At 55.5% G+C, this 21,574-nt stretch overlaps 1 protein-coding gene across 6 annotated transcripts in view; it reads left to right on the forward strand.

Moving 5' to 3' along the window:
* COL5A1 (collagen type V alpha 1 chain) overlaps window positions 1-21,574 on the forward strand; it is a 168,859-nt gene that overhangs the window by 80,983 nt on the left and 66,302 nt on the right. For all 6 annotated transcript variants that reach the window (XM_077139687.1, XM_077139695.1, XM_077139680.1 and 3 more), the window contains exons 12-24: window positions 4,306-4,380; window positions 5,842-5,934; window positions 7,162-7,218; window positions 8,395-8,448; window positions 8,749-8,802; window positions 11,213-11,266; window positions 12,700-12,753; window positions 13,758-13,811; window positions 15,570-15,614; window positions 19,018-19,071; window positions 19,722-19,766; window positions 20,414-20,467; window positions 20,672-20,716. In XM_077139687.1, the coding sequence (XP_076995802.1) occupies window positions 4,306-4,380; window positions 5,842-5,934; window positions 7,162-7,218; window positions 8,395-8,448; window positions 8,749-8,802; window positions 11,213-11,266; window positions 12,700-12,753; window positions 13,758-13,811; window positions 15,570-15,614; window positions 19,018-19,071; window positions 19,722-19,766; window positions 20,414-20,467; window positions 20,672-20,716 (738 nt within the window). The remainder of the gene's footprint in view (window positions 1-4,305; window positions 4,381-5,841; window positions 5,935-7,161; window positions 7,219-8,394; window positions 8,449-8,748; window positions 8,803-11,212; window positions 11,267-12,699; window positions 12,754-13,757; window positions 13,812-15,569; window positions 15,615-19,017; window positions 19,072-19,721; window positions 19,767-20,413; window positions 20,468-20,671; window positions 20,717-21,574) is intronic.

A 21,574-nucleotide genomic window follows, 5' to 3' on the forward strand; every position in this document is an offset into this window, starting at 1 on the left:
CACGGGTTACGCCCTGGGAAAACTGGGTATGCAATACATGAGCTTCCCTCGAAGAACCTTCAGGCAAGAATGGAAACCCCTTCCCCCTGGGCTTCCCAGGCGCTTAGCATAGGGGCACCTCCTGCCCCCTTCATGTGTAAATCCCTCTGGGGAGAGAGCCAAATGGCAGGGCCACGGAGTCACTCTCCACTCTGGGCAGATGGAACGGGTGACTTTGCCCAGCTCCGCGCTGGCCACTACTGTTTTTCCAGCTGAATTGCCCATTGGGCCAGGGCTCCACACCTCTTTGTTAGACCTTAGGGTCTGTAACTGTGCCCTGGGCCATTAGAAGCACTGCTTATTGGCACTAAGCTGAGTCCACTCAGCCTTGGCACCAGCTCCCACTGAGGTACCACCTCTCCGCTTGGCCAGCCCAGATTGTCTCCCAGGCCGAGGGGTGGACAGAGGCTTGATCCCTGGGGGGCTTAACAGAGAGGGGGTGTCCTGCCTCCTGGCCAAAGGAATCAGCTTCAAGGAAAACCATTTTGCACCGCTGAGTAAATGTGTAGGGCTTACTCAGGCAGCCATGGAGGGGAGGCACTGGGGACAGGGTGGGTGGGCATAGCCCCTCCATGCGCACAGAAGTGTTCAGGGCATCTTGGCAGAGTTGCACACGTACACACGTGCACACGTACATGTCCTAATTCTATTCCAGCGTTGGTGTCAAAGGGTGCCAATGCCCTAGGGTATATGAAACTGTTTTCGGCCCTCTGAATTTGAATGACTTCTGGCTGTTTCCAGTCACACCCATCTCAAACCATGAGGCTTTGACACCTGAAGGCTGTCAGTAGGGATTGTTCCAATCCTTGAATGCAGTTTCAGAAGACCCTTGGCAAGGCTGTTTTGTTGCCCCACCCTCTCCCCCTCCCAATAGCACTGAGAAGATTGTTTCTCCCAGAGGGAACTTTTTATTGTATGAATGCTAATTTGAAGTTATAAATTCTGGTATAAGAAAGAAAATAAGGTGCAGTTTATGGAGAGAGAGAGAGGAAGAGAGTGGGGCCATCTATAGAATCTTTCTATTGAAAAGAACCAGTTTACAAAATCACCAGTTAAGGTCCTGCTTACATTTGCACTGTCAGACCTGGCTGTTGAGACCTCCTGGGGTTGTTAGTTGTAGTTAGAAAGTAAAGCTGACTGAATAAGCCCATCAAGGCACCTTTCCATGCTGGCCTAGTAAGGGCAACCGGGCTCACTTGTTGTCTGCATGGGCAGATGCGTCACCATTTCCTGGCTGTCAGTCTTTGCTGAGGGGTGGCCTAGTCATACCACAGCCTCAATTCCTGCACATCTTAGGGCTTTGTGAGTAGCTCAGGGTAGTTGTTCAGCAAATATCTGCTGGGGTATAGGTGAATGGTTGGATGTTGGATAGATAGATGGGTGGGTGAATGGATGCATGGATGGGTGGGTGGATGGATGGATGGATGGATGGCTATATGAATGGGTGAATGGATGGTTGGATGGATAGGTGGATGACGGGTGGATGGTTGGATGAATGAGTGCATGAGTGGATGGATGGATACTGTCTGGTTTCTCTCATTTTCTGGGTCTTTCTAAGAGCAAAAGCCAAAATGAGGGGCCCTCTGGTCTTCGCAGCCACCACCCCACCACCGCCACCGCTGCTGCCGTTATTAGACACAAATGATCAGGCTTCTGGTCACTACACTGACCCAAATCCCAGCCCCAGAAGGCAGGACCCCACTCATTCATCAACACTGGGCTGGGTGCCCTCCAGCGAGGCTCTGTGGCCTGAGCATATGGCCCCAGGGCAGGGGGTTGACCCTCCAACCCCCCTGTCTGTGAAGGAGAGACACCTCACGTCCTAGGGGAAAACCCATTGATATTACCAGTGATTCCCTAATTTGGACTTTGAGTGCTTTATTTTACCTGGCATAGGTGTAACAGAGCCTTTTATACCAGTGCTTTAAAAAACCTTGGCCAAGTTAGAGCCTTGATTTGGAGGCTAGATCATCAAGTGAAGCAGGGAAACGTGTGTTTTCCCACGAGGCCAGGCCAGGTGCGAGTCTTCGTTTCCTCTTTACCCCAGCGGTGGAAGCCCTGAGGTCGGAGTGGCCCTGGCCAGGCCTGCAGCATGAAGCCCATTTTCAGTGTGTGAGACGCCGTAACGGAGCTTTGAGGTGGCACCCCGCCTTCCAGCTCCGTGGACGGGGTCCTTATGTTGGTAAATCACGGTGCTCCGGTGAAGGCTTACTGCCAGCTTTTTCAAGCAATAGTGACACGGGCTCAGGGTAGTGGTCACACAGGACTTGCCATGCTGTTTGTAAACTTTGGGGTGTAGGCTCTTTTTTGGAGAGCTCTTGGGACAGGGGACCCCACCTTCTGCCTCCAGTTCTGATAGGAACCTGTGCGTTGGGCCAACCAAAGTGTTCACCAGTGAACAAGAAGCATGATTTCTTTTCTCCTCCAAAACTCTCCCTTTCTTCCAGCCATGCTTTGGATTCCACGTTTTGTAATCCTTTGGGTGGTAGAAAGCTTGCCATGAGAGCAGTTGCTTTCACAAAACCCGAAGGTGAGCGCTCACCAGTGTGACTTAGAAAGAGCAAGAGGGGAGAAGGCTGAGCTGGAGGGCCTTGAAATCCACAGCTGGGGCCATCCTTGGACCTTGTCCAGCACTGCGGGCCGTGCGAACAGGAGAACACACACACACAGACAACACACACGCACAGACAACACACACACAGACAACACACACACACACACACACTTCCCAGGGAGACACGGACCCCTGCAGTTTTAAATTCCGGGTTTGGCTTGGGACCAACCCCGAGCCAGGAAGCTTGGCTGTGAATGATTGTCAGCCTCAGATTTCTTAGAGGAAACCTGGGTAGCAAAGCGTGTTCAGATTTTTTCAGTTTGAAACAGGACTTTAGTCTTCTGAAAATGTCTCCCAAACTGGCCAGCGAGGGTGATTTGGCAGTATCTGTTGGCAATAAAAAGCTGTAAATCCTTGAGCCCAGCCCTCCCGCTTTAAGGGCCTTGCTGACAGAAATATGCCAGGACAGTCCTCGCAGGCGGCGCTGGAAACCGCCCCGAGCTGCGCCAGCAGAGGGCAGGTTGAATGAACGACGAGTCCGTCTTCCTGGGAAACTACAGCTTTAGTAGTAGTAGACGCTGCTGGGGTCGAGCAGCGTCCAGGGGCCCGTGGTCTGCTGTGAAGGGAAAACGCAGATAGTGGGACCAAATGTAGAGAATGAGCCCCTCAACACAGGAGGGAAACCACTTCCCAAGCACGTGCTCTCGTAAAGCAACCAGCACGGATGCGTCACGAGCTCCGTGTGTGCTTCTGGGGCTTTCTCTGCTGCTACAGAATACGAGCTCCGGGTACTTCTGGGGAGGAGAGATTTCCACCTTCTGTCAATCTGTGTTATAGAGTGTTTTACAAGAACATGGATAACTTCTGTAATGAAAAAAATTACTAAAGAAAAGAGATGTCAGGCAAGTTTCGGCTCAAGCCCCGACGATTCCACACCCTTCTGGACAGTTCCAGAAGAACCATCCTGGTTCCCAGCCCTCTTGGCCGCACCTCAGGTTTCCGTGCTGGGGCGTCTCCTGCTGCTGCCAATGCTGTCGCTCCCGGGACCCTCACCCGTCGGTCAGGGGAATGTGGCCAGCGGGAAGCTTTTCCCTGGGAAGTAGGAAGTTAACATTTCTATCAATGTACAAAACAAACCTCAGCCATGTACTTCAAGCTGGTGGGAGTCTGCCTGCATTTGTGAAAGAGCTGAGTGGTAGAACATTTCTTGGAGGATAAACCATCTCACCAGCTTTATATTTGTCTTTGGCTCCTGGTCAGCCAGCATCTGCTGGTTCCTGCAGTGGTGATGAGTGAGTAAGCTGGATCTCAAGAGGGCACAGCTGGCATCACTCCGTAAATGTATTCTTGAAATGGTTTGAGATACACTCATGTCCCTGCAAGGGCTACTCTGTTCTGATGTCTGTCCAAGCAAATGGACGCTTCATCCACCCGTCCAGCCATGCCTCGGTCTATCAGGGTGACTGCCTCCATCTCCCTGCCCCGCATTCCTCTGGCTCCTGGGACCTCCCTCTTTCCTCTTCATTGCCTGCTCCGGGAGCCTTCCCTGCCCCTCAGCCCCCAGCGGTGCCCGCCCTTCTCTGGGGGTGACCTCTGGAACGTTCCCTGCCCGGCGTGTGGGGCGTACTTCCTGGTGGCAGCGCCCCCCCGCCCCCCGCCCTCCCTCCAGCACTGCCTCCTCTGATGGACTCTCTTCGCCCCCTTGTCTGCAGGGCCCCCCTGGACGCCCAGGCCTCCCCGGGGCAGATGGGCTGCCCGGCCCCCCTGGCACCATGCTCATGCTACCTGTGAGTACCCGTCTCCGGGCGGCGGGTGGCGGGTGCGGGACATCTAGCAGAGTGGGGCCCCGGCCTCTGGCTCCGTCTCTCCTCAGCCACCGGCTCACCCCAGCCTGGGCCAGCCCACATCCGAGAGATGCTCCGTGGGCCCTGGGGGCCTGGCTGCACCGTGGTCTGGGGGGCACCTGCTGCAGGAGGACGGGGGGGTGCCTGGCCTTCCGATGGGGGTTCCATGATGCGCTGCCACAAGCGGGGCCCTGTCAGCCCGGGGAACTGGAATTGGGGAGCACGGGGGAGTGGGCTTTTCAGCCTGGGCTGGCGTTTCTTCACTCCCATGCTGTGGGCAGGCCCAGTGCCCTGAAGACCCAGCTGGTGGGCCTTGGCAGGTGTGAGAACCAACAGGCAGAGCTGACAGCTCCCCCAGTAGACATCTGCGCCCCTGTCCAGCCACACGGGGGCTCTGTGGTGCCGGCGGTGGCATTTCAACCCAAACAACAGCCAGCGCCACACCAAGGGTTCAGACTGCTTCTGCCCACCCCCCAGGGGAGGCGGGGGCCCCTGTCCTCTCACTCCCGGGGGGCCCTGGCACGTGGGGCTGGAAGCTCCTCTGACTTCCAGCCAAGCAGTTTCCTTGATGTCGGCCTTGAAGGTCTCAGCTGCTGCAGGCGCTGGGTCCACTCAGCACTGGGGTGCTGGGGGTGCTAGAGGGAAGGAAGGGAAGGTCACCCCGTTTGCTCCTATTTAACTGAGGCAGCCCCGTCCCCAGGGTGCAGGCTCCACATGCCCTTGGGGACAGCTGTTTGGCCTGGTGAAGGTACCAGGCAGGGGGAGCTTCCACTTGCGGCTGAGGGTGCAGGAGGGGGGCCGGGGCTGCCCTGCCCAGTGAGCCCTTGCCCTCCACCCCCACCCATTCCCTACCCCCAGGACCCACTCACAGGGCCCTGCTAAGGAGGGGGGCACGCACACAGACCCCCTCAGTGGTCTGCCTAAAGCTGCACCCTCGGGCTCAAGGTCACACACTCCCCGGGATACTGCCGAGGCTGAGGGAAGGACAGTCTAGACGTGGTCCCGAACTGGCTGGGGTCTCGTTTGGAGAGACCCACTTGGAGCCAGAGGATCTCTCCCTAGCCTCCCTGACTCAGTTGTTTTCGTGGGGCCCTTGCTTTTCCTCGTGGTACCTGGGGAGAGGGGGCCTCAGGATGAGGTGGGTGCGGGGAAGGGCCTCCCAGATGTGGAGGTGCAGGGATATCCCTCTGTGTCCCCAGGGCTGAGGTCAGGGTCACGTGGGGCAGCTCTGTGCTGGCAGAGGGGCGCAGCATCTGCAGGGAGAGGGCAAGAAGCTGCTGAACCAGCCCCTGCATGGCCAGCTCTGCCGTCCCCCATGAGGCCGATCGCAGCTGCCCGGCCTGGCGGGCTGGCACAGGTGCCCACAGCGGCACGCCCTTGGTGACCCATGTCTTGCTCCCATAGTTCCGGTTCGGAGGGGGCGGTGACACCAGCTCCAAAGGCCCCATGGTCTCAGCCCAGGAGTCCCAAGCCCAGGCCATTCTCCAGCAGGCCCGGGTAAGTAGTGGCTGTGCCCCTGGGGTGAGTGGCACAGAGTGACCACAGGCCATGGCCCGGGGCCCGCGTGGAGGATAAGCGTCTCCTCCCATCTCCAGGAGTGTGTTCCTGTGCCCTGGAGGTCAGGAGCCTGGGATGTGTGAGAGTTTTCTCAGGGCTTCGTTGCCCCACGGGCCGCCTCCCACTGCTTGCCTGCCCCTCCTGCATTCTGGGCCCTCTGCTGGCCTCCAGGCCTGGAGAGAGACGATGCTATGGGAGCCTGTGTTTGCATGATATTTCCGTCGTTTGCAGGTTGCGGAAGATGCTAATTATCAGCATGCATGGTAATTAATTACTGGATGGCTTAGGTATCGAGCTGTTGGTACAGAGCAAATTGCCCGGATGATGCAATCCAGGGCATCGCAAAGCCCACTCCCTGCCACTAGAGTTACTGCTTGGGTGGCCAGGCTGGCCTTCTGGTCGGGGTGTTTTGATTGAAGCCAAGTAGATGATGTACTTAAAAGGATATGTGATAGAGCAAAACTCTTCAGCAATTAAAATGGCATCATGTCTGGGAAATGCAGCTGTAATTGAAGCAGAGCAGTTCTGTGGGGCAGGAGGTGAAACCTGAGCATTGGCCAGTGAGAGGTGTCCTCCAAGTGGGCCAGCAGACGCAAGGCCGAGTGGGGCATTTGTGCTTGCCAGGTGTCTGGGCTACCCCGTGGGCAGCTGTGGTCTGGTGCCTGCCCCTTCCTTGGGCTTAGTGCACCCTAAAATGCTTTCTTAGTCCCCCAGTACCTCCCCGGTTGCAGGTGAGTGCTTGAAAGATCTCCCATGGGAAAGAGAATATTTTGTCATTCAGCTTGAGCTCAAGGGTAAAGTAGATTCCCCACCCCTAGCTCTGAAATAAAAGGCTGCAGCTCAGGTTCAGCCTGAGGAGTTGGGGGTTGGGGAGAGAGGAAGGAGGAGGGACAGAGGCTCCAAGGGGACGGAAGGCCCGTCTCCAGAGGGGCACGTGGGTGCTCACGTGGATTCTACTTCTGCCTTCTCCATCCCCCGTGTGCTTCGTGCCAACAGCTCCTAAGTTGGTAGGTTTCTGGAGGCATTCACCTGAGCATCCCCTCCCAGTGCCCTGTCCTCTCCCTAACATCCTGTCCCTTCCCTCTGAGCCATGGCCGGTCAGGAGCCAGCAAACCCCGGCATGGCTGCCAAGGGCTGTTTCACAGCACATATCCTCTCCTCTTGCAGCTGGCGCTGAGGGGACCTGCTGGCCCGATGGGTCTCACCGGGAGGCCCGGCCCCATGGTAAGTCTCCGGCACGGTGAGCAGTGGGCTGCAGGGAGAAGGTGGGTGAGGCCATTTGAGCACAGGTGGGCAGAGGGAACAAGCTCCGTCTTCGGGTCTCTCTGGTGTTCGTGGAGATGGTGTCTTCGCTACTTAGGTAGGTCCCTGTGCTGTGTGATTGCTGGGGTGTCCAGGAGTGAAGCTGACACCAGCAGCCTGGGAAACTGTCCACACCTCCTGGAATGGTCAGGAGGAGCAGGAGACAGGAGGTGGGGCAGGCGGCGAGCTCACCTTGGAGGGAACATACCTCAAGCTGCTCCCAGCTAACACTGAGTACCCCTGACACTGCAGCAGGTGAAAGCATAAGCCCACGGAACTGGGCAAGTGCCAGAAGGAAGATTTTGGTCCCTATGGGCAACGCCATATGTGCCTGGACTGGCTGCCGCCTTGCCTCCTGTCCCAAGGCTGCCAGGGTCATTGTGTGCACTTGTGATTCCCAAAGGCCAAGAGAGCTCCAATGAGGGCCGAATTCCAGGTCCCATCTGCCCTAGTTGCTCACAGGTGTTGCCATCCTCCTGCCTTTGCTGGAACCCTTTGCTCTCACCTGGCTCCTTACCGCAGGAGATGTGCATGCTGTGTGCCCAAGGACACCTGGTGCTAGCAAAGTGTTGGGCACCGGGCCTGGGCCCCTGGGGTCCCCGGGAGGTGGGGGTACCCTGACAATGTGCAAGGAGGTGGGGGACTGAAATGCCACAGTGGCCCTCTGGCTACCCGCCCTGCTGGACTGGGAGGGAGTGGACCTCGGCCTTGGCTGCCAGCTCTGCTCAGGCCTCCACCGGGTGCCCCCCGCTTCTGGGGATCTTGCCTTGAAGCAGTTCATAGGAGACATGCAGGCTATAATGGGCCATGGCCATGCCCACACTGGAGAGAGAAATGCTGCTGAGAGCTTTGTGGCAACTGCAGGCCCCGCCATTGGGAACTCAGGTCCAAATCTGGAAGAGATGCAACATAGCTGCATTTGTCATTGTGGGAAGTGACTGTCCTTCCCTCCGAGTGTGTTCAGGCGGGGAGGCCAGCTGTCAGCCCTTGTCCCATCCTCTGGGCAGGCAGCCACCTTCCCCCTGCTGGCCCTGAGCACCCCTGCTGCCCTCGCCTCTCTCACCTGAGCAGGTGTTAATCCAGACCATGTCTCCACAGGGTCCTCCTGGCAGCGGAGGTTTGAAGGGCGAGCCTGGAGACATGGGCCCCCAGGTAGGTGGGGCACACGGCCCGGGCCTGGGGGTGGTGGTGCTGGGACGGCAAAGCCCTTTTGGCTGCATTTCTTGGAGGAAATGAGTGAAAATCGTGATGGCTCCAGGCAGAACTGGACATGGAACAGAAATGCCCCTGACTTCTGCAGTGGGAGGAAGCTGGCTTATGCCTCTGTTCCCAGGGCCGCTCAGCAGCAGGCCCCATGCCCCCAGCATGTGATGAGTGCCAGGGGCAGGCTTTGCTCTTTTCTCTGATGAAGATGGACACCACACTGACCCATTGTTCTCTGATTCCTGGCAGGGTCCCCGAGGTGTGCAGGGCCCACCTGGACCCACGGGGAAGCCTGGAAGGAGGGTGAGTGTCTTCAGTCTGGGATGGGTGTGGGGGAGGCGGTAGGGTAACAAGCAGAAGCCAGACTCGGCTCTGTCCACCACGTGGGCCAGGCAGGCCAGACCCCTCTGCAGAAAGCCGGGCTCGTCCCCTCTGCGCGAAGGCTGCTTCCATCCCCGAGGCCAGCGTACCCTGCCTCCGAGGCCTCTGACCTCAGCAGGTCCATTAATTAATAGACATTTTAAAATTAAACCATTTTCCCAGGGCCACTTGAGAAGACAAATTAGCTTGTCGGCCTTATTTCTTTGGGCTCTCTCATCTCAGGGAAATGGCCAGGCAGCTGCTCAGGACTTCTTGGCCACCCAGGATGTTGGGTTTGTAATGCAGGTGCAGTGGATGGGACACATTTGTTTCCATGTGAATGTGGCCTCAGCAAGGGAGCGTGCATTTGTAAAATAATCAACACCACTTAAGCAAGCAGGGAGGTCTTAGGTAACTTGCTCTAGCAAAGGGATATTTTCCCACCAGTGAGTGCTTCTAGTGAATAAATAAAAAATGTGGCTGTGTTGTATTTGTTTAGCCTTCAGAAGGAACGTTGACCATCTAAGCTACCACTTCCTGCTTTAGTTTCAGAATGGAGCAAGTAATTCCCCACTGTTACCAATCCTGCCTGCTCAGGGAGTTAAATGTAGAGATCATTCCAGCATCTGTGCAGAGGGTCAGGCGTGAGGCGGAGGTCAAGGAGATCCTAAAAGGGGACCCAACTCTGAAGTTGTGGGATTCTCGGACAGATGACCCAGAGATGTATCAGAGATCAGATCTGAGACAGGTTTCAGTGCCTTACTGTTTTCTTATCTTATCTCTGTAGACACTTCTTGCCAACTTTCATTAGAAATCATCTGGTTTATGTGTTGAGAACTCAAGTAAAAATCACAAAGTAAAAAGAGGAAAACTAAGTGAAATGGTTGGAAACGTGAGCGGGTATGGAGCGAGGTTGTACCAGGGCTGTGAGCGTGGTTTAAGGAACCATGTGTGCCCGGGAACTCGCGGAGAAGAAAAGGTAGCAGCGAGTGAGGGGCTCAGACCCGGGCAGCAGGCGAGGAGCTCAGAGCTGGGTGGGTGGTTCACAGAGCAGTGGAACAGTCTCTACAGTTCTCTGCTAGAGCATCCCACAAGGAGTGTGTCCTGACAGGGCTGCAGAAACAGCACCATGCTAGGACATCGTGGGAGCTTTTGGGATGAATTCCCCTTGATTTCTGAGAATTTTCAGGCCTTTGAGAAGTGAGGCTCCCCGACTGGCCATCCAGCGCTGTGCAGCGCAGGTGCCTTTTACAAAATGACTTTTCATCCTCAGCGGCTCCTTGTTAACCTTTAACCAGACCAAGCCCAGACCGTGTCCCTGTTCTCTATTTTGAGCCATCTCCTCTTTCTTCCCTGCTGTTCTGTGGCTCTGCCTTCACCGTCTTTGTTGTACTTTGGGAGACCAAAATCTCCCCTTAGCTAGATGCTCTTCTGCCTGGCGGTGAGGAAACAGGTAGATGAACCCCACTTGATAGAGTGAGCCCCGGAGGGCCAGACTCGGGCAGGTGGAAGATGGAAAGGAGAGAAGGCGCAGCTGAGCGAATCCTCTGTGCTGGGCTGGCCCCTCTTTGATCTGGCCTCAGATGCTTTTGGCTGCTGTTCCTCATTAGTGTGTCAAGGTCTGGTGAATTTAATGAAGAGTGGCAGAGTGGCTGTCCCCATCTAGGTGGGGTTCCCCCCAGTGCTTGTGAGGCCCTTGTGGTGGACCTGGAAGGTCCAGGCCCTGTCCTTCAACCTCACTGCCAAGCAGATGGAGACTGGGTGTATCCTTGGCTGTTTCCACAGCTGGAAGTAATGTCCGTGGGAGTGGCCACCAGATGAGGTAACCTCCTTGCAGAGCAGATCCTGCCTCCTGCCTCCAAGTGGCTGCGTGGCCTCAGTGAGACACAGCTCCTTTCTGGGCCTCGGTTTCTACCTTAGGCAAAGGAACTATCGAGATGCTTGCTTGCTTTTCCCCTGTGATTCTCTGCTCTGCAGAAGGAAATGTGCTTGCTCTCTTAGTATGTCAGCGGCAAGGTCTCATGAAGTCATGGACTTACAGTCCTCCACGTGGCCGTGGCTCCTCCACTGTTCTTTCTGCCAGTGTGATCTCATGTGTCAAATCACATCATCTTCTCCAAAACGCAGGCAGGGTGGGGGGCATTATCTCCACTTGGCAGTTCAGGAGTCAAGGCCCCATGTTTGAATTCCTCTAGTGCAATGTGTTAAGCAGCCTCTGGACCCCAGGTCCAGTCCTCTGGACAAGACAGGCCACAGGGTGTGGCCCATGCTGGCTTGTCTTCAGTGGCACCCCCAACCACCAGACAGAGAGGTCTTGGTGAACTGACCCCTTTTTTGCCCTCTTCCATTGCAGGGGCGAGCTGGAAGCGATGGTGCAAGAGGAATGCCTGGGCAAACCGGCCCCAAGGTAGGCCTGCCACTCGCAGCCCCCATGGGCTGGGACCTATGGTCGCCATTGCGATTGGGGGACCAAGAATGACCAAATGCTTGCAGCCATCTGCGGTAGAGCCTCAGGGCTAGGGATAGCTGTGCCCATGAGAGTCGCTGTGAGAAGCTGACCCGAAGCCAGGCAGTGGACAGGTGAAGCTCATGACTGCATATGAGAATCACAGGTAGTTGTCTTAAGGATGAAGTTTGCTCTCTGCTGATGGTCTGCAAGCATGGGGGGGAAGGAATCCCCATGGTGAAAGCCATCTGTGCGCGTGCAGCTAAGGTCACACACACACACCAGGGTGATGTGGGCAATGCCAAAGCCTTTGCATGGCCAAGCAGTGTGCGAGGGTAGCCGTGGGGCAGGGGCCTTCTTGTCCGGCTCTGAGTATCCTGGTCCCCAGGTGTTGTAGGGAGTGAATAGACCCTTCTGGGTGTGGTGCCGTAGCTCACATTTGGCTGTGAAGAAAATCCACCCCAGCAGGAGCTGGGGGACATCACAACCCTCTCCCTCCCAGCTGCTGCGGGCCCTTGGGTTGATCTCTTTGCCCTCAAGTTTGGACCAAGTTTACTCCATTCTTGGTCCATCTTCCTTCTCAGCTCCTAGAAGGTCTTATCCAGGGCCCTGCCAGGAGCAGAGGGACTAGTGATGACTTTCTCCAAGTGAGGGGACCAACATAGGTCGAGCAGCTGTTTTTTTGGAGAAGGGCATGGAGACTGGGTCATGGCAGAACACCAGCCACGAACAGGAGCAAGCCACCCAGTCACCCACACAGATAACACCGAACAGTGCCCCAGAGCCTGAGCTAGTGAGGGGCTCTGGTCTCCAGCGGCCTGGGGGATAGAAGGAGAAGGAAGTCTAATGGAACCTCTGAACAGAGTCATGGCCCTTTCTCGCCAACAAAAATGTTGGAAGCCTCATATAGTCTCCTGTTAGCTTCAGTTGCTCATGGTTTGCAGCTGCGCTCCTGGGAGGCAGCTTGGGTTGGCAGAAAGAGGGAGCCAAGAGGCCCAAGGTCCACTCGCCAAGTAAGCATGGCGTGGCTACCGCGTGCCAGATGCACTCTGGGCTCCAAAGATGCGGCACTGGGCAGGACTGGGACGGTCCCTTTTTCCATGACACCTGCCTGTGATGGGGAGAAGCCGGCAAGTGCACATGGCATGGCTCGCAGCAGTGCCTGAAATAGTGGGGTCCTACTTCCCCAGTGCCCAGGGCTCCAACAAAAGCCAGCTCTCCCTTTGCCCGCCTGTGTTGCTGTCTGGGGAGGAAGTGGCTGGGATTTAGATGAAAGTGGTGAAATGGGTGGGGGATGGGGGTCCTGGTGTGGGCAGGAAGGTTCCCGGGGCCTTTGGGTACACAGATGCCATGGGGCAGTGGCCTCTGACCAGCTCTCTTTGTCCTCCTCACAGGGTGACCGTGGTTTCGATGGCTTGGCGGGCTTGCCAGGCGAGAAAGGCCACAGGGTAAGTATCTCCTCTCTGAGAGTTACTGGAGCCAAGGTCCTGTGAGGGGCACAGCAGGAAGGGGCCCCAGCGCTGTGTTGGAATGGCCCTTGGGTGGGGGGCTTGGAAAGGGGCAAAGACCCAAGAGTAACTCAGAGCCACTCCTCTGGGTGCTGTGGAGGGCCTGGTCTTCCCAACTCAAGTCGAATAGAGAGAAAGGGCTGTGATGAGTTGGCATGGCATTCCAAAGAGGAATTCCTGAGATGCTCCCAAAAGTGTGCTGTACCCCAACCTCCCCAGCCTTCTATCAGGACAGCTTCTCAGGCAGCCCCCTGCAGCCATATCACCCCATCTAAGTGGGGTCCCTGCAGCACCTCCTTGCAGCTCACTGGGTTTCTTCCTCTTACCTGCTGTCTTTGAAGCAGACGATGCATCATTTACACATTGGCATGTTCTGAACCTGCAAGCATGTGTGTCTTTGTATACACAGACGTGTTTATTAGGGCTGTCCATGTGGATTGTACACCGTACTTCATGAAGTATTGAGAAACAGGATGCTGCAGTTTAGCCAAAGCTCTGTGTGGATTTTTCAGTACCCATGCATTAGCTACCAAAGCATGGCTGAGTCGGCCCTGTCCGTTGAGCCCCTCCTACCAGCCGGACCTTGATGCTTTCAGGTCGGGATGGGACTGGCCAAACCCCAGGCTGCGACATGCTCCTGCTTCATGCAGGCTGCTCAGGGAGAGTGCGGTTGAGGCACCACCTCTGTGTCCCCGGGGCTGCCCACCTGCCTGCTGACCCCTGCCAACCCTGGCTGGACACCCCACCCTTTAGGGTGTCCATGTGCCAACAGGGAAGCATCTCTAGCTACCAGCCATGACACCCAGGTCCACAATCCCCGAAGAACCCTACTGAAGATGGAAACATCCTCAGAGTAGTGACAGTTTTCAGTGTCAGAATGAGAGAAACCGTAAATGGGGGTGTGTGTGATTCGGGAGTAGCTAACCCTGGCCTTGCCTTCCTAGGGCGACCCCGGTCCATCGGGCCCGCCAGGACCCCCAGGAGATGATGGAGAAAGGGTACGTAGCCCCTTTTAGCCCCGCTGCCTTGGCCTGCCCCAGTCCCCAGGGAGTTTGAACCAGAAAACTGAAGCTGAAATGCCAAATGGCTGTGGGTGTGGCGCCCCCCCTCCACACCTAGGAGGGTGGGCTGGGAAGAGGGAGTGACGACTGTGCACAAGCACAGCCATCAGATGCTGGGGGGCTAGGCCGCACAGAGCCTGGAGATAAGAGCAAATTGCAAACGTTCTTGCTGCTAAGGCGCCGAGCGCAGCCGCGGCTGTCACAGGTCTCAGAAAGAACACATCTAACCGTGGGAGACAGGTGCCCTGGGCCCACTGCAGGGAAGGATTTCAGAGCGGTTAATGAGCTCAGGTCTCTGCAGATCTCACCGAATGAGGTGTCAGATGGAGGTGGCGCCATGTGACAGGGCCCCAGGGCCCAGGGGGAGAAGGGGGTGGGAAGACAATGGGACTGCCATTGGTTCTGGAGGCAGAGGGGCAAATTCTCTGTGCTGGGTGATGGTAGGACAGAGCAAGGAGGGACCACTGTCATCCACATCTGGGGTCGCAGACATGCAGTTTGCCGTATTTGTCACACGCATATTGGAGATTGAAGCTGTGCATCTTTGGACAGAAGCACACGCTATATGTAGAAGGCACATTGCTGAGGATTTTCAGCCCCTCTGCTACCCCCGTGACCCAGGCCATTTTGGGGTGATGTGGGTATCCTATGGAAATTGGTAAATGAGAAAGAGGAGTGGCAGGACATGGGAAGTCCAGGCTCCCACATTTCTGGGCCTCGGCACTGCCCACTGTAAGCTGAGAGGGACCCTCCCCATGTCCCTCCAAGTTCTGTGCTTTTTGAATTGGACAAAGTGTGTGTTAGTGTGTGCACGTGAGTATGAGCATACATAAGCGAACGTGCATGCACATGTGTGAGTATATACACCCATGTGTGAACATATGCCTGAGTGTGAACATGCATGTGTGTGCACATGAGTATGCATATGTACATGTGTAGATATGTGTGTACACATGTGCATGTGTATGCACACACATGTGAGTATATGAGCATAAGCATGCATGTGTGAATGTGAGCATATACAGGTGTGAGTTTGTATGCAGTCATGTGAGCATATAGCTGTGAGTGAGTATGCTTTCACGTGTAAGTGTATATGCACATGTAAGCATATGCATGTGTGAGTGCATGTGCATACAAGCCTGAGTGTGCATGTGTGAGCACTGTGCATGCAGGTGTGTGTGCGTGTAGAAGGAAGGCACGAGTGCAGCAGCCATCTGCCATAAACCAGCAGTGGGGCATGTCCCTGCAGAGCCAGAAGGAAGGCTCATCTTGGCTTGTTCCCATCCGGCTCTGGTTAAGACCCCAACAAAGCCATTTATCTCCCTTGGAATTGATCCCCTAACCCCTGCCCCACCCCAGTTTCTGCAATTCCTGAAAGTAACCAAATATTTGAATTGCATTATTTTTTGCCCCACTTAACCTTCCCTGAACCTGTGGTTTGTGAGCTTCTGAGCTGGGTGCCTCTGAGCCCCAGACTCATCTTCGCTTAAAGCATCCCCGCACCTGGCAGGGTCTCAGGAGCACAGGCATTCCAGGCTTTGCTAGCCAGAAAAGCACTAGTAAACCTGGCATATGCTGATGCGTCCCTGGCCTAGGTCCCTTCTCCTCTGCCTGGCTGCACTTGTGTCATCAGGGGAACAGTGAGCTTGCAGGTCCCAGCCTGTCCCTAAAGTCCTGTCTCTTTTCTCCCCACAGGGTGATGATGGAGAAGTCGGGCCCAGAGGGCTACCTGGGGAGCCGGTAAGTCCACTGGCCAGCTGGGGTTCTCCTCAGTAGGGCCGCAGCCCCCACGAGGGGCTCCTTTAGGAGCACAATCTGCATCGACTGGGAGATAGATTAGTCATGGGCAGCCTTGAGAACAGTAACAGACCCAGGGACTTCCCTGGAAAAGTAAGAAAAGAGCACCCTGGGAGGTTGGCAGGACACCTAACGTGTAAATCCAGTGCCTTTTCCAGGTGGGGAACTTGGGCCTTCAAGAGAGTTGTGGTTGGGTCCCTGAGCCACAGTCATGGTGGGTGTCCAGACACACCGCGGGGGTGTTCAGGTGTACTGTGAGGGTGTCCAGGTGCATCATAAGTGTTGTCCAGGTACACCGTGGGGGTGTCCAGGTGCATCGTAAGTGTTGTCCAGGTGCACTATGGGGGTGTCCAGGTGCATCGTGGGTGTGTCCAAGTACACTGTGGGGGTGTCCAGGTGCACCGTGGGGGTATCCAGGTACACCGTGAGGGTGTCCAGTTGCACCGTGGGGGTGTCCAGGTGCCCCGTGGGGGTGTCCAGGTGCACCGTGAGGGTGTCCAGGTACACCGTGGGGGTGTCCAGGTGCTCCGTGAGGGTGTCCAGGTACACCGTGGGGGTGTCCAAGTGTATCATGGGGGTTCCAAGTGTGCACTGTGAGGGCTGTCCAGATACAACATGGGGGTGTCCAGGTACACTATGAGGGTGTCCAGGTGCACCATGGGGTGTCCAGGTACACCGTGAGGGTGTCCAGGTGCACCGTGGGGGTGTCCAGGTGCACTGTGAGGGTGTCCAGGTGCACCGTGGGGGTGTCCAAGTGTATCATGGGGGTTCCAAGTGTGCACTGTGAGGGTGTCCAGGTGCACCATGGGGGTGTCCAGGTGCACCGTGGGGGTGTCCAGGTGCACTGTGCGGGGTGTCCAGGTACACCATGGGGGTGTCCAAATGGACCATGAGTGGTGTCCAGGTGCACAGTGAGGATGTCCAGGTCCACCGGGAGGGGTGTCCAGGTGCTCTGTGAGGGTGTCCAAGTACACCATGGGGGTGTCCAAATGGACCGTGAGGGGTGTCCAGGTGCACTGTAGGGATGCCCATGCACATTTTGGGGGGGTATCCAGGTACATCTTGGAGAACTTCCAGGTGCATCGTAAGGGGTGACCTGGTGTACTGTGGGAGGTGTCCAGATGCACCATGGGGGTGCCAACATGTATCATGGGGAGTATCCACATGCACCATGAGGAATGTCCAGGTACATGATAGGGGGTGTCCGGGTACACCGTTAGGGTGTTGTTCTAGTTTGCTAGCTGCTGGAAGGCAATATACCAGAAACGGAATGGCTTTTAAAAAGGGGAATTTAATGAGTTGCTAGTTTGCAGTTCTAAGGCCGAGAAAATGTCCCAATTAAAACAAGTCTGAAGAAATGTCCAATCAAAGGCATCTAGGGAAAGATACCTTGGTTCAAGAAGGCCGATGAAGTTCAGGGTTTCTCTCTCAAGTGAGAAGGCACATGGCGAACACAGTCAGGGCTTCTCTCTCAGCTGGAAGGGCACATGGTGAACACGGCATCATCTGCTAGCTTTCTCTCCTGGCTTCCTATTTCATGAAGCTCCCCGGGAGGTGTCTTCCTTCTTCATCTCCAAAGGTCGCTGGCTGGTGGACTCTCTGCTTTGTAGCGTTGCTCTCTCTAAATCTTTCTGAATCTCCCATTCTCCAAAATGTTTCCTCTTTTATAGGACTTCAGAAACTAATCAAGACTCACTCAAATGGGTGGAGACATGTCATCCCCTAATCCAGTTTAATAACCATTCTTAACTAAATCACATCAACCAGGGAGATGATCTCATTACAGTTTCAAATATACAGTATTGAATAGGGATTATTCTACCTTTAAGAAATGGGATTTATATTAAACCATGGCTTTTCTTAGGGGGCATACTTCCTTTCAAACCAGCACAGCTATCCACATACACTGCAAGGGATGTCTGGGTGCACCATGGGTGTGTCCATATGGCTACAGGTGGTGCCCAGGTGAATGTAATGGTTGTCCAGGGGCACCATGGCGGGTGGCTGGACTGCAGTGTGGTGGGCCTCCACCTGCAGCTGTGAGGGGCTGATTCTGGCCGATGCAGTTGCCGTGGCTGCACATTCCAAAGGCGGAACCTGCAAGCCCACCTCTCTTCTGGGTATCGAAGAGCCCTAGCCCCTAGGCCAAGTTATTTTTAAGGTCAAATCTTCTCAGCAATAAAAGGAACATTAATTACTTTCCACATATTGTTGCTTTTAAAATTTCTCTTTTTTTGGTTACAAATGTCAGCAAGCCAGCACATTTTTGGTGCTGTTAATTGATGAGAAATATTGCACACCTGCATAGAGGAGAGCTGGGGTTGACATTTGCAGATTCATTTGGGACTAAATTATACCCTAGATGTCTGATTAGCCACAAAGGAGACTTCATCGCCCCTGCTCTCTCTCTAGCATATGTCTAAGCAATACCTCCTGGATTATTAACTTCTAAAAAGCGTGTACACAATTAGGTATTAAAATAGTGAAGGAAGCATTTATGTGGCAAAGCGCAGGGGGGCATTTTTCTTCTCTTGACTCTGCAAAGGTTCCATTAAAACTAAAAGCTCCTGAAACCTGTGTGTCTCGGTTAAAGGCTCAGTAAATCCCAGATAAGCAGGTGGGTCTGCATTTAATAGGATGGACCTTCTTTCCCACGGCAGGTGAGGGCTCAGCTATCTCACCTTCTTCTTTTTTAAAACCCATCCCGGGCGATGCCAGCACCTGAGGGCAGTGCCCCTCTGCGTGTACACGGATCATTAATACACCGCACCCGGGGAAGGAGTAACAGAACACGTGTGCTGTTCCAGAAAAGATCTGAGCTTCCAGCTTTCTCTGCCTGAATTTGCTCAGATGTCAGGGCCCTACTTTCACCTGCCCACTCCTCTGCAGCCCTGGACTCGCTAGTAGCAGAAATACCCTCACATGTCCTTGTAGAGAGAGATTCGAGAGAGAGCCAGTAATGAGCAGCCAGACAAAAGCACCCCATGCAGTAGAACATAATTGCTTCGCTTTGCTCTAGGAGGGCGCTTGTGCTCTCCAGGCCTAAGTGAACAGGAAAGGGAGCCGGCCGACTTGAAAAGCCCTTTCCCCTAAGGATGCCTCTAGATCCCTGGCCAAGACCCCTCCTGGTCCTCTGCACCCTCTGGAGAGGTGGGGTGGGAAAAGGAGATAAAGCCAGGCAGGAGGGGGTTTCAACTGTGCACCCTGGGAGACCTGGGGACCTGAGTCACCAGCAAAAGCTCTGGGAAGATGGGGGGTGAGTGGGTCTTCAGGGTGAGCCTGAGAGAGGGGAGGCAGGTGGGACTCCTGGCTGACTTAACATCTTTATCACTCTTTCCTCTTGCAGGGGCCACGTGGGCTGCTTGGACCGAAGGGGCCCCCAGGGCCTCCCGGGCCACCTGTAAGTCCTGGGATCTCTTTACATGTCTCCTCGCATCAGTGCTCCCCAGTCCCAGTATCAGCTGGTGGTCCACTTGGGCCTTTAGCGGTTCTTCTGAGCTGACCTGTGTTCACATCTGCCTGTGCAGTCGTGAGGCGTTAGCAGACCTCGAAAGCACTAAGCAAAAGAATCAGCTCCAGCTGGCTTGACAACTCTTTCCCCTTTTGTGTTGACTGTGTCCTTTCCCAGCACGCAGCATGTATAAACTCAGGACATTTCCTCCCTGCTTGGAAGAATTTACAGCAGCTTCTGGGAAATGTCCAGTTGGAGACAGCTCTTGGGTCCAGCTGGGCTCTGCCCCAGTGGGCAGCTTCACCCACTCCCCCAGGGCCTGGCCAGGCCTCTCCACCTTTCTCTGCCCCTCTGTCCTCCCTTTCATGGAACTCAGCCCCTGCAATGTGCAGGCTGTGTGCTGCTCATCCACAACTGAGGGTTTCCCTGGCCCAATGAATGTGTCCTCAGGTAGAATTCAGCTCAAGCCTTGCGCCTTCACAGAGGGCGTGCTGTCCTCTGATACCTGTTGGGGCTGGGGCCCCACTGAGTGGGAATTTCCTTTTGAGCACTGTTAGTTCTGCATTCAGCCTTTTTTTTTCTTTTTAAATTTCCTCTAGGGTGTGACCGGCATGGACGGACAAACAGGCCCGAAAGGAAACGTGGTAAGTACTGGGGACCTGCCTGCGGTCCTGCCTTGTGATGATCTCTGGACATGACCCTGCCCAGGCCCCTGGCCCCACCCTTGGGACATACCCTTCCGTGGACCAGCTCCTCACCACGAGCCTCGAGGCTGGCACTGGCTCGACCCACAGACTGCCCCGTGCAAGTGTGCAGGGAAGTTGCATCCCCTCCGTGCACAGCAAGCTGGCGATGCACAGGAGAGGCATGTCTGGACACCCATGCCTTTTCTATGGGCGTCTGGGAGACTTCTGCATGACAGGCTCCCTTGGGAACCTTCTGCCTGTTGAAATGTACTCCAGAGAGTTCCTTTCCCCTGTGCTTTCCTGGATGGATGGCTTGGGTGGATTTGTGAAAAGATTGGTGCTCTTTGTGTCCTAGTGGATGTCAGGTGCCTTGGGGAACCCCAGCCCGGCTTCTGCTCTCTGGTGGCCCCTACCTGCTTTTCTCTATTTGGGGATCCTAAGCACCAACCCCTGGTACTTGCTTTGTGCAGTTTTGTGCAGATTTGAGGGGTGAGAGGTCAAGATGGGGGAGAAAGGACAGTACCCTCAAGTGAGGCTCCAGTGCAGCTATGCTCCTCGCTGTCCTCCAGAGCCACCTGCAGGGCCTTTTCTTTCATTTCCTGTAGGGTCCCCAAGGCGAACCCGGCCCCCCAGGGCAGCAGGGCAATCCAGGTGCCCAGGTAAGTGTGGGAGGGGCAGAGGCCCTGGGCAGTGCGCTGGGAGGTGGGGTGTTCCAGCACCGGGCCTGGGGAGCAGACCCCACCAAACCCTGGAGCTGCCTGCCTGGTTCCAAGGTGCCTGCAGTGGGGAGGGTGGATGGAGGGTTGGAACCGGTCCTGGGGAACCAGGAGCCTGAGCTTCCTGCCCACCCTCTCTTCTCCTAGGGTCTTCCAGGCCCCCAGGGTGCCATCGGGCCTCCGGGAGAAAAGGTAGGTGGCCTGGGCTGGGGTGAGGGGCTGCCCCACTAGAGGCATTGCTTCCCTGCCTCCAGCTGCCCCCACCTCCTGCAAGGCTCTGTACCCGCCTGTGTCCAGCTGTGAGCGGTTCCATCACCCCCAGCTGAAGATGGGTGCCTTTGGGCTCCCCTGTCCAGAAGGCTCCCTAAGCTAAGAGGCAGAAAAACTACTGGGTCTTCATATCATGTATTCATCAGTTCATTCATTCACTAGATATGTAGGGGATTGCCAGATTTGCCAAAATAATAATAATAATAGTAATAATACAGAATGCCCAGTTCAGTTGGAACTGTTGGATGTTTATCTAAAATTCAAACATAACTGAGTGTCCTATCTGTTTGTTTTTTCCCCTTCATCTGACAACTTTAAATTTGTGTTCAGCCCCTGCCCTGTCCTAGGCACGCTGAACACTGCAGCGGCCCTGCCCGCTGGCCCTCATGGTTTAGCCCCAGGCACTAGGTAGTTGATTCAGAGCACCCCGGTGGGGACCAGGGAAATGTCTTCTAAGGGCTTGGTTCTCAGCAGGTCAGAACCTTCTGGAGAGTTTGTGAAAACACCGATTGCTGGGCCCTTCCCCCGGAGTTTATCAGGGGCCCCACAAACCTTGTTTCTTGGGGGTTCCTGGGAGACACTATATGCAGTTCCAGGACCCACCCACCCCCACCTTTGAGAGCCAGGGCTTCAGGGGTCTTGACTCCTTCAGTTACCCCTTCTGGCCAAGGCCACGGTGCCCAAAGGCACCCAGACAAGCCTAGAACAGACCCAGGAGGCCTTGGACTTGGGGGAGGTGGGGAAGGCCCAGCTGAGATTCTGGGAAGGGGCAGGGGAGGA

This window comes from Tamandua tetradactyla, chromosome 2 (genome assembly GCF_023851605.1).
Source record: "Tamandua tetradactyla isolate mTamTet1 chromosome 2, mTamTet1.pri, whole genome shotgun sequence".
NCBI lineage: Eukaryota > Metazoa > Chordata > Mammalia > Pilosa > Myrmecophagidae > Tamandua > Tamandua tetradactyla.